This window comes from Pollachius pollachius (assembly GCF_949987615.1).
Source record: "Pollachius pollachius genome assembly, chromosome: 7".
NCBI classification, from domain to species: Eukaryota; Metazoa; Chordata; class Actinopteri; order Gadiformes; family Gadidae; genus Pollachius; species Pollachius pollachius.
Genome location: NC_136940.1, coordinates 24,773,136 through 24,786,412, shown reverse-complemented (window position 1 = coordinate 24,786,412; position 13,277 = coordinate 24,773,136). Strand labels below are relative to the sequence as shown.

The 13,277-nt window shown below is 45.7% G+C and overlaps 1 protein-coding gene across 2 annotated transcripts in view; it reads left to right on the top strand.

The window, feature by feature from the left end:
• Positions 1–13,277, top strand: part of ell (elongation factor RNA polymerase II) — a gene marked incomplete at its 5' end in the record, with an annotated part of 30,069 nt that overhangs the window by 11,312 nt on the left and 5,480 nt on the right. Inside the window, 5 exons of one of the 2 annotated variants that reach the window (XM_079740591.1) lie at positions 4,341–4,462; positions 5,488–5,651; positions 7,093–7,343; positions 8,095–8,219; positions 12,558–12,720. In XM_079740591.1, coding sequence (XP_079596717.1) covers positions 4,341–4,462; positions 5,488–5,651; positions 7,093–7,343; positions 8,095–8,219; positions 12,558–12,720 — 825 coding nt within the window. The remainder of the gene's footprint in view (positions 1–4,340; positions 4,463–5,487; positions 5,652–7,092; positions 7,344–8,094; positions 8,220–12,557; positions 12,721–13,277) is intronic. The other variant, XM_079740590.1, reaches the window with a different exon arrangement.

Genomic DNA, 13,277 nt, shown 5'->3' with positions numbered 1-13,277 from the left:
ATATTTTAATTTCACACTGCAAACGCAGCCCAACAACTGTTGCTGCTATTGAGGACACAATCCAGAGTCTACTCTTGACACACTCTAGTATTGTGTGTTTTAGCTATGATATATTAGTTCTTTCTTGATAAAAACGTAGACGACCATCTAGGGCTGGGTATTGCCAGGTACCTCACAATTTAATTTGATTCTTTAGGTCTTGATTCAATTCGATTTGATATTGATCCAATTGATTCGATATCGATTCAATAATACGTGCAGATGACAAAAATACCTAAACATTATTTAGAATTAACCATTTCAAAACGAATTAACCATTTCATTGTGCTTGAACTAGCAAAAAGGGAATACACCATTGTATAGTATTGTTCCTGAGCTAAACTTGCAGCATACAAGTAATAATCATAACATGGACAAATGTAAAAGGGCATGTACATTTAGGCATACTCGCTTCTAGATTACAATGACTGAGTATGCTTTTTTTCTTTCTTTTTTTTTTAATGGAAATAAAAAAAGATAAAAATCTGAATCAAGAACAAATAAATTGCAGTGCATTGATGAATCGATATTTTAACCCAGCCCTGCGACCGTCCCCCTGAGCACCACAGGGAGAACCAGAGTTGCATGTCCATTTGCATGGCTCTATATACCGGGTGCTAGTTAGGTATGCTTTACTTTCTTTGATTTTTGTTCTTCAGGTACTAAAAACTTGAACAAATGCCAGCTGCCACTCTGTTTTAAGCGCACTTGTGTCTGCACTCAAGCACAACATTTGCTTGTTTGCATTGTCATGTTCCCTTTGGGCTGCTACTTTGTTCTTTTAATTATACTCTGGCTCAGTTTTCCAACTTGAAAAGCTAACTTGTCCAAGCGGTGAACACGGCAAGCGTTCAGAACTTGGATTTTCTGCGCTTACCCATGCGTACATTTCTGGCTGACAGAAGATCCAGTAGGTTCTGGTGCAGGAGTTTTCATATTCCACATCAATTGGACAATTTTAGACAGTATAGCCTTTTGGCCAGCTCAAGTTATTTTTATATCTGCCATCATAAATGCATAAAAAAACTACTGGTTCACCATCTGCTGTTCATTTAAAAGTGGTATGAATTCGCACATTTCTGTCAATGTCTGTGTATTGGTGCAAGTTTCACCTCAAGCCCTTGACATTCACTGCTGATATTTAAAGTTAAAATTGTTTACATTTACTTGCAGCAAGAAACGGCACCACTTGACTCCAGTCATATCTTCTATATGAGTTGAGTTACTTTTTCACTGAGTTAACTGCACTACCGTTAAGCTCAATAATTACATGAAACCTATCGTGAAAGTGATTCCACTGAGGTCACTTCCGTGTGATAAATGTATGAATGATGAAGTGATCCATCTTTTGGGAGCCCTGTTCCGTTATGCATAACGATGCACGATAAATGTTTTATTTTGGGGGGGGGGCACTAACTAGGCTGGTTCCGCTGGGTCATTCTGTGAGGAGGGGCTCTGATATCCCCCCCTCCCCCTGTTGTCCTCTTCCGGGTGAGTCAGGAACAGGATTTAAGCCCCTCCTCTGAGCCTTTCAGCCACTTCCACCGCGTCTTAATCATCTCTGGTTTCACAAACAGGCTCACACTCAACATCCCTTTCCTCTGGATCAGCAAGAGCATTACTATTTACAGGCGTAGAACGGGGACTGAGTGCATGTCGCTCTCGCCAGCGTGCTGTGGTTGGGGGGGGGGGGGGGGGGGGGGAGGGCAGAGGCCGTCGTCATGGCTGTCGTCATGGCTGTCGTCATGGCTGTCGTCATGGCTGTCGTCATGGCTGGTCTAGATCCAGCTGTCAAACACCGAAAGCTCCTCACCAGCAGCATCACGTCCCTAGTACTCCTAATTAGGGCTGGGTGAAAAACATTGATTTAAACAATGCCTTAATGCAATTTGCAGTGATGGAATGTTGTAGTTCAAGCACACTTTCACTTGCAATTCCTTTCTAATTTCAAAATTGCACTTTTGAGACTTGAGACAGTTTTGTTTACAGCTCAACTTTAAACTGTCCAATTTACAAGTCTGCACTTAAAACCTGTTGTTTAAGATGAAGAGAAAAAATAAAGTACATTTGTATTTTGTAACACAGTTGAGCCATTTTCATTATTTAAGAGCAGATTGAATCGAATCGTGATTAATCGATTCAGAACCTTATGAATCGAAATCGAATCGATTTAGGAAATTGGCCACGATACCCAGCCCTACTCCTGATGGAGCGATACAACCTACATGTCTTCTAGTGACCCCACGCACTGTCTCTGGCTAGACCGCACCTGCGCTACCTGGTTGTCATAGGTAACCACTGTAACAGACCGGCCTAAACAGGCTTTTGAAGGATGCATCAAACACAAATTAGGATTTGAAAGCTCTACTTTTTCCAGAACCACTGAATCATTTTAATAACTAAACTCTTTTCAGTGATTGCATATGTACCACACATTTTCTACATAACTAAACTACCTAACTTCAAATAAAATAAACTATTTATTTTGTTGTGGTTCACTGCAAATCTAAATAAACCAAATCTACCCTAAACCAAAACACTGTGCTTGATATCAGCGGGTTTGTGATGCTATCAGATCTGCTCCACACGCTATCCGGCGTCGAACGTCATGTTGTTTTCGTCCTCCACTGTTATGCAGCGATACCTTTCTCAGTGACCTTGTTGTGCAGCTGACGTGGACCACCGCAGTGATGTGGGCTGTGACCCAGAGGTTCAACTGGCTCAGGGGTAATCTTGTCTCTGAGCTCCTTGTGGAAGGCTGCAGCGACGGTGGCGGCGAGAGCGTTGGGTTCCAGCCACAGCGACTGTCTCGGGTATCCAGGGCCTGGGGTTTCCAGGGAAGGGACGGCAGGGTTATTTTTAGTTGACCACCTGCAGGCCTCACATGTGTTTGGACCTCGGGTAAACAAAGCTGAGCCACCTTCAGCCGTGCATTGAGGCAGCCCCGATCCCTGACCAAGGAGCCAGGGATTGCCGCTGCACTGATCTAGGGTTAGGTCTTTCACCTTCAGCTCACTGGGAATCGGGTTGTTGTTTTTTTCTGAAGGGGGCATAGGCCCTAGTCAGGATCACCCCCAAAAGGTGAAACGCATCGTTCCTGTCGTCGTGCGTCTATATTTTGCGTATCTGGTTGATTGGAACATTGTTTGAATTCAGACATTTGAGCTGGACAGGTTGTCCCCTGGATGCACCTTGCTCTGCGGGGCTTCCCTCCTCGTCATGACCTGCCACCTCGTGTCAGGCTTCTTTCTTGACATGACGATCGTCAAATGTGGCTCTCTTTGGCCCTTCTCACCATCATCTTATGGTTAGCGATGACCATGGCGATTGAATGCCAACGGGTAGACACTATCGTTTCAAACAGCGTTTATGTCTTTCTCTTCATAAGCCCTTTTTTATTTGCTCTTTAAGATGTATTTGTGTGATACCCATCCCAATACTATTTTGGGTTTCCAATGGTACATCTGCATCGCACTGTTCATTGGCCAAGATAACTTCCCTATTGGAACCAGAAACAAACCAAATTTATAATTTCAGGGCTGCTCTTCTATTTTATCATAATGCAGATGGGATCAGGTGAAGGGTAACATCTGTGCTGGGAAGGGAAGGTTAGGGTCGACTGGTCTCCGAATTACCTACGAATTTTGAAATACTTATCATAGCTTTTCTGCTGCTTAAATTTTCGTCTTTTTTTTATTTATTCGAAAAAAGCACTGTTTCCGTGTGTATGTGTGTCTTCTCTAGCTGGAAGCTGGTCAAAGTCAACCAGGCAGGAGATATTGGCCGTCCTTCCTGGCTTTATTTTATCTTTTCACCGCCAATGTTGCCTTGAAGGAAAGCTTTAGTTTACGTCTATAGATTTGTCAAGTATCTGAATATCTGCTCCATAAAGCTAGCTTTTCTTTGTGTTGCTAATTGGATTAATGGAACGTGACAAGTCGACTCATAATCCTACATATCACAATGCACGTTCAAAGGAATTTGCGACATCGATAGTACGGGTACCAGACTGAGTCATCCCTAAATTGCGTCAGCGACCGGCTAATCTGTGATCTGTGTACAGTCATGTGTACAGTCACTGCAAGCAAAATAAACTATGTGTAAAGGGTTTAACTGTTTCCACCCAAAATCATAACCATATGGCTCAGTTAATCAAACTTCCACCGAAACATTGTTTCACAGTCATCCGTGGTGAAGGAAAATGGCAACTATGATTCATCTGGCTTTGTTTGTAGTAACCAAATGTATTTTAATGGAATTGGCACATTTGGTCTAAGTTTTCCCCTCTTGTCTTTTTACAGAAAATCTCAATACCGCGACCGGAAAATCCAAGTGAGCTGCGGACGTTTACTTTCTACCTGTCTAACGTGGGGAGGGATAACCCCCAGGGCAGCTTCGACTGCATCCAGCAGTTCATCACCAGGTGAGTCGTCCCTCGGCCCCACGGCCCCCCAGGTATCAGAGACATGGAGGCCAACCGCCGGACACACTCCCCTTTCGTTCCGCCAGCTTGGGTTGATGACAGAAGTGCTTGGACCCAAACCTTCAGGGTAGAAACGAGTGCTGAGAGCACGCAGTCAAATAATTGACTTAAAAACCATCACGAGGTCACTATTTTGATAAATCAGAGTCCTTGGGGCTCCAGAAATATTCATTTTTCAGAACTTTGTTGAAACCAGTAGATGAAAGGATGCAAACTCCTTCCTCATATCTCTGTCCCTGTCATGCAAAATCTAGGAGATTAACTGTTGACTGAAATAACTGGAAGGAATCACACATTTGGATAAACTCTGAGAAAATAAACTGCATGCTCCTCTTTGATTCCTCTTGGAAACCCCTCTTCTGAAAGTATTTCCGACGAGGGGTCGATTGGAGGTAACCCACGTCTCTGTCTGGATCCTAACAAGCCTCTAATTCCAATACAAACCATCACAACCGCGCTGGGCTGCCAGCACTGTCCCCTCTCCTGCCAAGCCCTCATCAAAGTGGAGGGGTATCAAAGAGTCTGAGGAGGGCCAGGAAAGGATGAGATTTGATGGCGCACTGATTCGTAATGTGGGAATCCACAGTTGGGTGGAACGACAAACGGATAGAAGGTGTTAGCCACGTAGTTCCTTTTATTCCTCTGCTCAGGGCGAGTTGAGCAATGAAGGCTCTGCTCAGAAGTGGGACGCAATCAAGGTTTGAACTCCGAACCTTCGGGTCCTCTTAATCAGTTACACTTCCACTCCCGCTCTGTGGCGTTAATATGAATTGAAATAGGGTTAGAGGCTATTTCTGTCACTTTTTGAACTCTGGTTAAAGCGATCTTGCACACGATTTTACGGAAAGCTGCCTAGTCCCCTCGCCTTCCCTTCGCAGCACCTCCAGTCATAATGGCGCTGTTATTTGCCTGTCATCGCGCCTCCCCCTCTCCCCTAACGGCCCTCGCTCCGTCTGTTGTCACAGTGAAGGCAGCATTCAGCTGGACTGCCTGGCCGGGATCCAGGACAAGATCACGGTGTGCGCCACCGATGACTCGTACCAGAAGGCCCGCCAGAGCATGGCGCTGGTGGAGGAGGAGACCCGGAGCCGGGGGGCCATCGTCATCAAGCCTGGGGGGCGATACGTCGGTAAGGACGAGTGGAGGGCACCCCACGCAGGTTTATTTGTTTGTGGTTTATTTGATGGGGACAGATGCAGTGCACATAGGCAAACTGAGAACAGCGATCCAATGCAGGTAGCATACTGCTTATAGCGGATGCTTATTTGCAACACCCCTCTCTAGAGAAGAGGTGTTCAAGTCACGTCAGAGGGCTCCCATAAAGGGCTGGTTTGAGAAGATGCACAGCCACCGGAGCCCCCATTAGTGTTATTATTCATATTATTAGATATTAGCATTCCTATCCTTGATGACCTTGTTTTTCTACTTGCCCAGACGGGACACCCTTAACGATACAATCCCACAAGATTCCCATTAGTATAAATACTCTGGAAACGTTCCAAGCAAACATTTATAATCATTGAAACACATTACTATGATTCCTAAATATGGTCATTTCAGTTTGACCCATCGACGTTTGTTATGAATTCTCGTTCACTGGTTGTCATCGGGGCATTTCACGTGTGGCACGGTTGCAATGACCCATATAGAAACAAGACAAGAGCACGGTTTCCCTTCCTTAATGACTTGGCTGTACTGTACATCTCAAGGACCCAGATGGCTGCTATGAGCCCGTAGCCATGCCCCCCCCCACGACCACCAGAGGCCGAGCCAGACTGGACCACACCTGGTGTTTGGGTTGTCAAACCAACACACTTGTCAGTACGGCTCACTTGTTACCAGGCCCTCAATGCTGATGGTGGCTGGTTCGCATCAGTCCAGCGTACAATGCATGAAATAAATACACGGGTGAAAACACAGCGCTTTAGAAAGTGCCAATCGCCCAGTAAGGCGATGTCTGGTGGTCCTTACTGGGCGGAGAGGGCTTTGTTTTTATTTTAGTTTCCCCGAAAGCAACCGATTTTTATTTGGAAACGGACACACTAGAGTCAAAGGAGAGAATTTACTGGCCACAACGCATAAACGACATGGCTGGTTTCTTCACTTGGTTGCCCCTGCCTCATTACCTGTGAACAAAGCGCATTGGGGAGGATAGCCAGCGTCGGTGCAGTCCTTCACTTCCCGGCACTGACTCATAAAGGGTTTAGTCATCTCAGACCGTGTCTCAGCCTCAGTGGGAGGTAAAGCACCAGCTGACTCTGAGTATGGTTTACCGGAGGCTGTCGTGTGAAGTGTCGATGTGTTAGGTCCGGGCTATGATTCGATACGGTTGATCATCGTCTGAAGGTCATCATACTGCTCTTGACGTGAGATTGTGTTGTAGAACACAGACTTCAGCATGTTCACCCTGAGGCCAAGTAATGCCCTGGATGACGAGATGATCCAAGACATCCACGCTGTGTTGTTTGGCCTGGCACCACCATCTATAAAGGCAGTTTGGTTATCCTACTACCTGCTTCCTACTGCTCTAACGTCGCGTGCGGTGTTGCTCACGGGTTCTCCTTCCCTAGGCAAGAAGGTGCAGATCCGGAAACCGGCCCCCGGCCTGTCGGACGTCGCGCCATCTCGGAGGACATCGCGGCCCGTCATCATCTCCAGCACGGCTCTGAAGAAGAGCGCCGCGCTGCAGCGGCCGCTCAGAGAGCGCCTCACCCACCTGCTGGCCCTGAAGCCCTACAGGAAGCCAGAGCTCATCCTCCGGCTGCAGAAGGACGGCCTCTCGCAGGCCGACAAGGAGACTCTGGACAGCCACCTGCAACAGGTCCGCAGCCGCCCAGTGATCATACACGGGTGGGGGGGGGGGGGGGGGGGGTGTGGGTGTACAGACTGCTTAGCCACCACCCCCTCCTACACACTTATTGTATTGTTTACGTCCTGGTCATAGTACTTAGCTTAGCTGTGTAGCATCTTATCCTAGCTATCTTTGTTCGATTTAGGGAATGGGTTAAAGATTGTTAGTGCTTGGCACTTGGTTCTAGGGCTGGGTAAAAATATCGATTCATCGATGCATTGCATTGATTCCATTAAAAAAAAAAAAAGAAAAGCATACTCAGTCATTGTAATCTAGAAGCGAGTATGCTTAAATGTACATGCCCTTTTACACTTGTCCATGTTATGATTATTACTTTTATGCTGCAAGTTTAGCTCAGGACCAATGCTATACAATGGTGTATTCCCTTTTTGCTAGTTGAAGCACAATGAAATGGTTAATTCGTTTTGAAATGGGTAATTCTAAAATATATTTAGGTATTTTTGTCATCTGCACGTATTATTGAATCGATATCGAAGCAATTGGATCAATATCAAATCAAGACCTAAAGAATTGAATTGAATTGTGAGGTACCTGGCAATACCTAGGCCTACTTGGTTCTATGAACATCCTTACTATACCGATAGATATATTGTTTCACCTTATTCTGACAAATGTACTCATTGTAAATCACTTTGGGTAAAAGCGTCTGTTAATGTAAGTGTGTAAACCAACCAATTTCTGCCTTTTCTAATTTCTCCAGGTGGCGAACCTAAACGGCAAAGATAACACCTTCACATTGAAGGACTCTTTGTTTAAAGACCTTCAGAAGGACTGGCCAGGCTACACTGAGGGTGATCAGCAGCTTCTCAAGAGAGTCCTCGTTCGGTACGTGACGGGTTTGCATCAGACACACACTGCTCCGATGTTATTACTCCATCAGCCTTCAAATGATTGATGGTTATTGACTTCCTGATTGGGAAATTATTTACAGGTCAGCGTTGGATATCCCATGATGTACTTGATTCCTATTAGTTATAGTTATGGTTTTCGTAGCCATCGTCATCCAACCTCGTGATGTTTTATACAGGGCAGGTAGTAGTCCATACTCGGAAAGTGCTGGTTTTGAAAATAAATCAACCATTATGGTTCCATCTCCGATAAAAACCAGAGCCTGAGATGGTGTAGAGTTACCAACTCCTGAGTTTAGTTTCCACTTCTGCAAAGTTGCTGTAAGGGGGCAGGAGGTTCCTCTTCTGCATACGGAGCTGTATATAATGTATAACATGCATGTTTGGCTTCAACTACAATATCAATTGTTTTGTAAAATGTCTGCCGAGTGCTCTGAACTATACAACGCAGTCAATTTGATCATTTTAGCCGACCAAGGCATCATATGCACAAAGGAGGCAGTTGAGTTTGGTCACTTACTTTAGTTAAATCAAGTATATCAACTTTTATGAAGTTGATACGTTTAATGGACGTTTAATGGTGTTAAATTCAGTCTTGTCATTATGCTTTTATATGTAGTCATTTCAGTATAGGATATGACTTTTCTCTCCTTTCGCTCTTTTATGACCTTTCATACATGTTTTTCGCAGTATATATGGTCTAAACATTGCCATTGTGTTGCGTTGCCACAGGACCTTAATCTTAACAAGGCCATACGAATTCTTTGCTGTTTTTATTTCCTCATTCTGCCTGCCGCACACGGCTGTGGCTCTCCCCACACAATGACCTATTTTTGCCTACTTATGTTTGTCAGCTGATTGCCTGACATTTGGAGCAAATATTTTGAGTTGTGAAATGGACAGTTGGACTGCGTGCTCTCTGCAGCATTAAGGGTTATTCTGCTTGTGTTGGTGTTTAAGGTAATTCAAGTGATTCCTATTGACCTCCAACTACAGTGTGATCAATTCCCTATACAAAGATTAAGAACATGTTGACCCGTCCCAGAATTCATTCAGTCTGAACCAAGCCTAAGGACTGAGGCTCATTAAGGCTCATTAAGGCTCATTGAGAATCCTCCCTTAATCATGACCTGCATTAACCCGATGCATGCAAGTTCAGGAGGAGCTTAAACGTATTTCTAAACGATCTCCAGGACTAAGGTTTTATAATGATCGCCACTTGACATAAGATATGTATTTAATAAAAGTATTGCTGAAGGTTAACCTCCTAACATCTAAACATAGGTTCAACATTATATCTAACGAATATAGCTATTTTTAACCGTTCTAATGGCAGGTAGTGTTGGTCCTCCCACAAGGTTTTTCTGTGTTTCATTGAACTAAGTCTTGTGTGCTCTCTTTGTTGACAGTACATGCTGCTGGCGTCGCTCCCAGTGGAAAATATGGTTTCTCAAGATGTGGGACAGAAAGGGAGAAGGCAGCTCCCATCAAACTATATATAGAGCAGGCAGCACAGCTCAGGGCTGGGCCTGGGTTTACCAAGAGAGCTCACAATGTTTTGGATGCAGCAGAGCAGGAATAGTTCACATTCTCCGTGATGTGCTCAGACATTCCTGTGGTGATATCTGAGGGCAGCTTGATTCTATCGTTCTTACTGTGCACATGCACATTTGCATGCTCTAATGCGTACGCCAGAGCATACATTCCGGCTTGTGTACACTAGCACGCGTTTGCAATCTCTTACGTTCCCGGCTGTCATATGTGCAGATGAACTTTGAGCCTTATTGCTCATTTTATCAACTAACTGCCAGCCTGTTGGTAGCCACGAACCATCCCTTCCCCCCCCCCCCCCCCTTAGTGTAGAGCTACAGAAGAACCCAAGCTAAATGATTCAGAGGCCTGGGATGCAACAGTGTTCCAGCGCGCACTGCTTCGTGTGTGAGCTGGCGTTGTTCCCAGGTTCACCTGTATCCCGAACCCTATAGTCTCTCAGGGGGGGCGGGGGGCACTGGCTCCCAGCTCTCGTGTTACCTTTACCGGCGCATTTAAGCCTCCATAACGGCCATCATGGTGCGTCCAGTGTTCGGCCTGTCCCCAACATTGGACGCGCCATGACGGAGCAGTCCTAGATAGGGGTGGGAAAAATAATCGATTCTTCGATGCATCGCGATTCTGTGTAGAACGATTCCGTCTCGATTCAGATACGTTTTTTTTCAGATTATTTTTATTTTTTTATTAAATTTCTTCGCCTCCTGCAACATTCTCTTCGGCAGAGAGGGATAATTTGAGTGGTTTTAAAATTATTTAATTTATCTTCAGTGTGTATTGGCCAATCTGATTTGCCTGGACGCGATTGCGATTCAGCCTATGCATAGCATGCATGCAAACTCACAGCCAGACACAAGAACGACAAACAAGTTCTTATTCTTATAATTGACTAAGAGCAGCTTTTTCTTTAATGATGTAGAAAAGAAAGATTAGAAAGAAAAGAAAACTAAATCTGTTTATTTTTTACCTACTTCCATAGTGTGTTGTAATGCGAGCTGCATTGATTATTGCATTGTTCATAGAAAGTCATATTTGTGACAAAAGCCCCTAGGATGGAGAGGAACAGACAAGAAACACAACGCATGAAAGACTTGAGTTGGTACTACCTGGTAGGGCTGCTGGATAACGTGGGAAAAGTCCTAATCGCGATTATTTTGGTCAATATTGAAATCACGATTATTCAAACGATTATGTTTGAGTTTGAAAACATGTTGTATTTATTCAGCATGCCTCTCCCAAAAAAACTTTGTAACTGAGAACTTTGAAATCTTGCCTTAAAAACACACAAAATGGTCAAAATGAAAAGGTTCCAATCTAAAATTATATACACATATGTATCCAGCTGTTCTGCCTTTTCTATAAAACATAAAAAAAATAATAATAATAATAAATCGAAAAACTCGATTATCGCCCAGCCCTACTACCTGGAGGAAAGGTTCTCCGTTTATCATCCAACGTGGACGATGCAGCGCAGCTTCTCTCTGCGCAAGAGGAGGAGGTCCTTGGTACGCTGTTACTCTGAAGGAGATGCCACCGTCTGCGCGTTTGTGCCCCCCCTCTGCGGAGTGGTTCGTAAACGCGTTCAGGTGGACCCTCTTGCACAACCTCTCCTCGAATGGGTCCAGCTTTGGGAGGGAAAAAAACAAGGGAGCTTAGGAAGTGGCGACCGCATTTATGAAATCCTAAAATCAACATCCATGGCCCGGATCTCCCCAGGTAGTATGAACCTGGAGTTAGGGGGGTGATGACATCTTTACTGTTCCGACAGCGATATATTGTTTCACTTCTTATGACAAATGTACTTATTGTAACAAATGCACTTATTGTAAGTCGCTTTGGATAAAAGCGTCTGCTAAATGCCCTAAATGTAAATGTCATCATTTTTATATCATATATATCATATATATAAGTGAGGTTTCTAGGATGCCCCTCTGTCTGTGTGACACCCCCCCCCCCCCCCCCAGCCCACCCGCTGGCCTTGGCGTCCTGCTGCCACAGACCCCTTCCCCATGTTAACCGAGGGGAGGGGCACCTAATGCGTCTTACTGCCCCCTACTGTCTGAGTACTGGGTTGTCCCAGCTCTGTTTTATTAACGAGAGCCTCTTCTCTCATCCTGAGCCAACCGTCCCACCCCCTACGTCTGTCTTCCACGGTAATAAGCCATCAACAACACTGAGGGCTCGTGGAGGTAGGAGCTTGTTCCAAGCTGATGGGGAAAATCCCCCAAGGCAAAATCACCATTTACTACGTGTGTGTGTGTGTGTGTGTGTGTGTGTGTGGGTGTGGTATTGCGTCATCCTTCTCCGTTGTTTTTTTTCTTTCCCTTGAAGTATTTGGATTCATGGTTTGTCCACAAGCTGCTTTTATGTGGCAGATTTGTGCGTGCGTAATAAGGTTGCACACACGGCGTGTCATCCAAATGGTGTCGCAACGCAGAAGGGGAAGCGCAAGGTCACAGTTCATGTTTGTAAGCGGCTGGTATTGGCACTGGATCAGCGCTGTTCTGCATATTTCAGGACGCGACACACAGTCGGAGTAATTGGACCTTTTCACCGCACACGAGTTTAAGGGGCGCTCATTTAATCTTCTACAGCGTTTTAAGTTGGCCTTAAGCATTTTCGTTGGCCTTAAGCATTTTCGTTGGGCTCGAATAGACCCTAATCTCCCTCGTTTTATAGAAAACCGGACCAGTGAAATCCACCAGCAAATATAGCCCATGCCATAATCCTTATTGTGTGCCTGTGTGTGTTTTTGTTTTTCTCTCAGGAAACTGTGCCAGTCCCAGAACACTCCTGTGACCGCCCCCCCTCCCGGACCCACCCTGGCTCCCCCATCTGAGAACCCTGTGAGCCCGCCCAAAGAGCTGGCCAGCCACTCCCCATCTCAGGTGAGCCCGCCCAAAGAGCCGGCTAGCCCCTCCCCTTCTCAGGTGAGCCCGCCCACAAAGCCGGCCGAATCCAGCACTCATTTCTATGGAGATGACCAGTTTTTCGGGTAGTTCATAAATATAAACTGGGAGTCATCGTGCCCACGCAGGAAAAGGCTTTGCCGCTATTCATTGGGATTATTTGGTGTGTGTCAAGACAGACAGACAGACAGACGGACTGACTCACTCTTCGATGACCGATCCCTCGCACACCCTGGTGTGTGACGCAGCAGAGTACCTGTCATGCTTCTGCCTCATCCCTCTTTTCGTAAAAATACTCTTTCCTGTGCCCCACCCAAGAGGAGGCCTCTCCCCCCCCCCCCCAGAAGAGGGCTGCTGTTTTCCCTGGTGTTCAGGTGTCCGTTAGGCAGGGTCGAAGCCGTTCCGCTGTCGGGTATTAATAGTGACTTCCTCTCAGTGGGGGGGGGGGGGGTTCACTTGACTCACCTCTGTCCTGTCTCGCTCCCTCGCCCGCCCACGCACACGCGCGTCAACACATACACGCACACACTCGTGCCTGAACGGGAACCAACACGATGGCCGCTGCGTCTCCGCTGGGC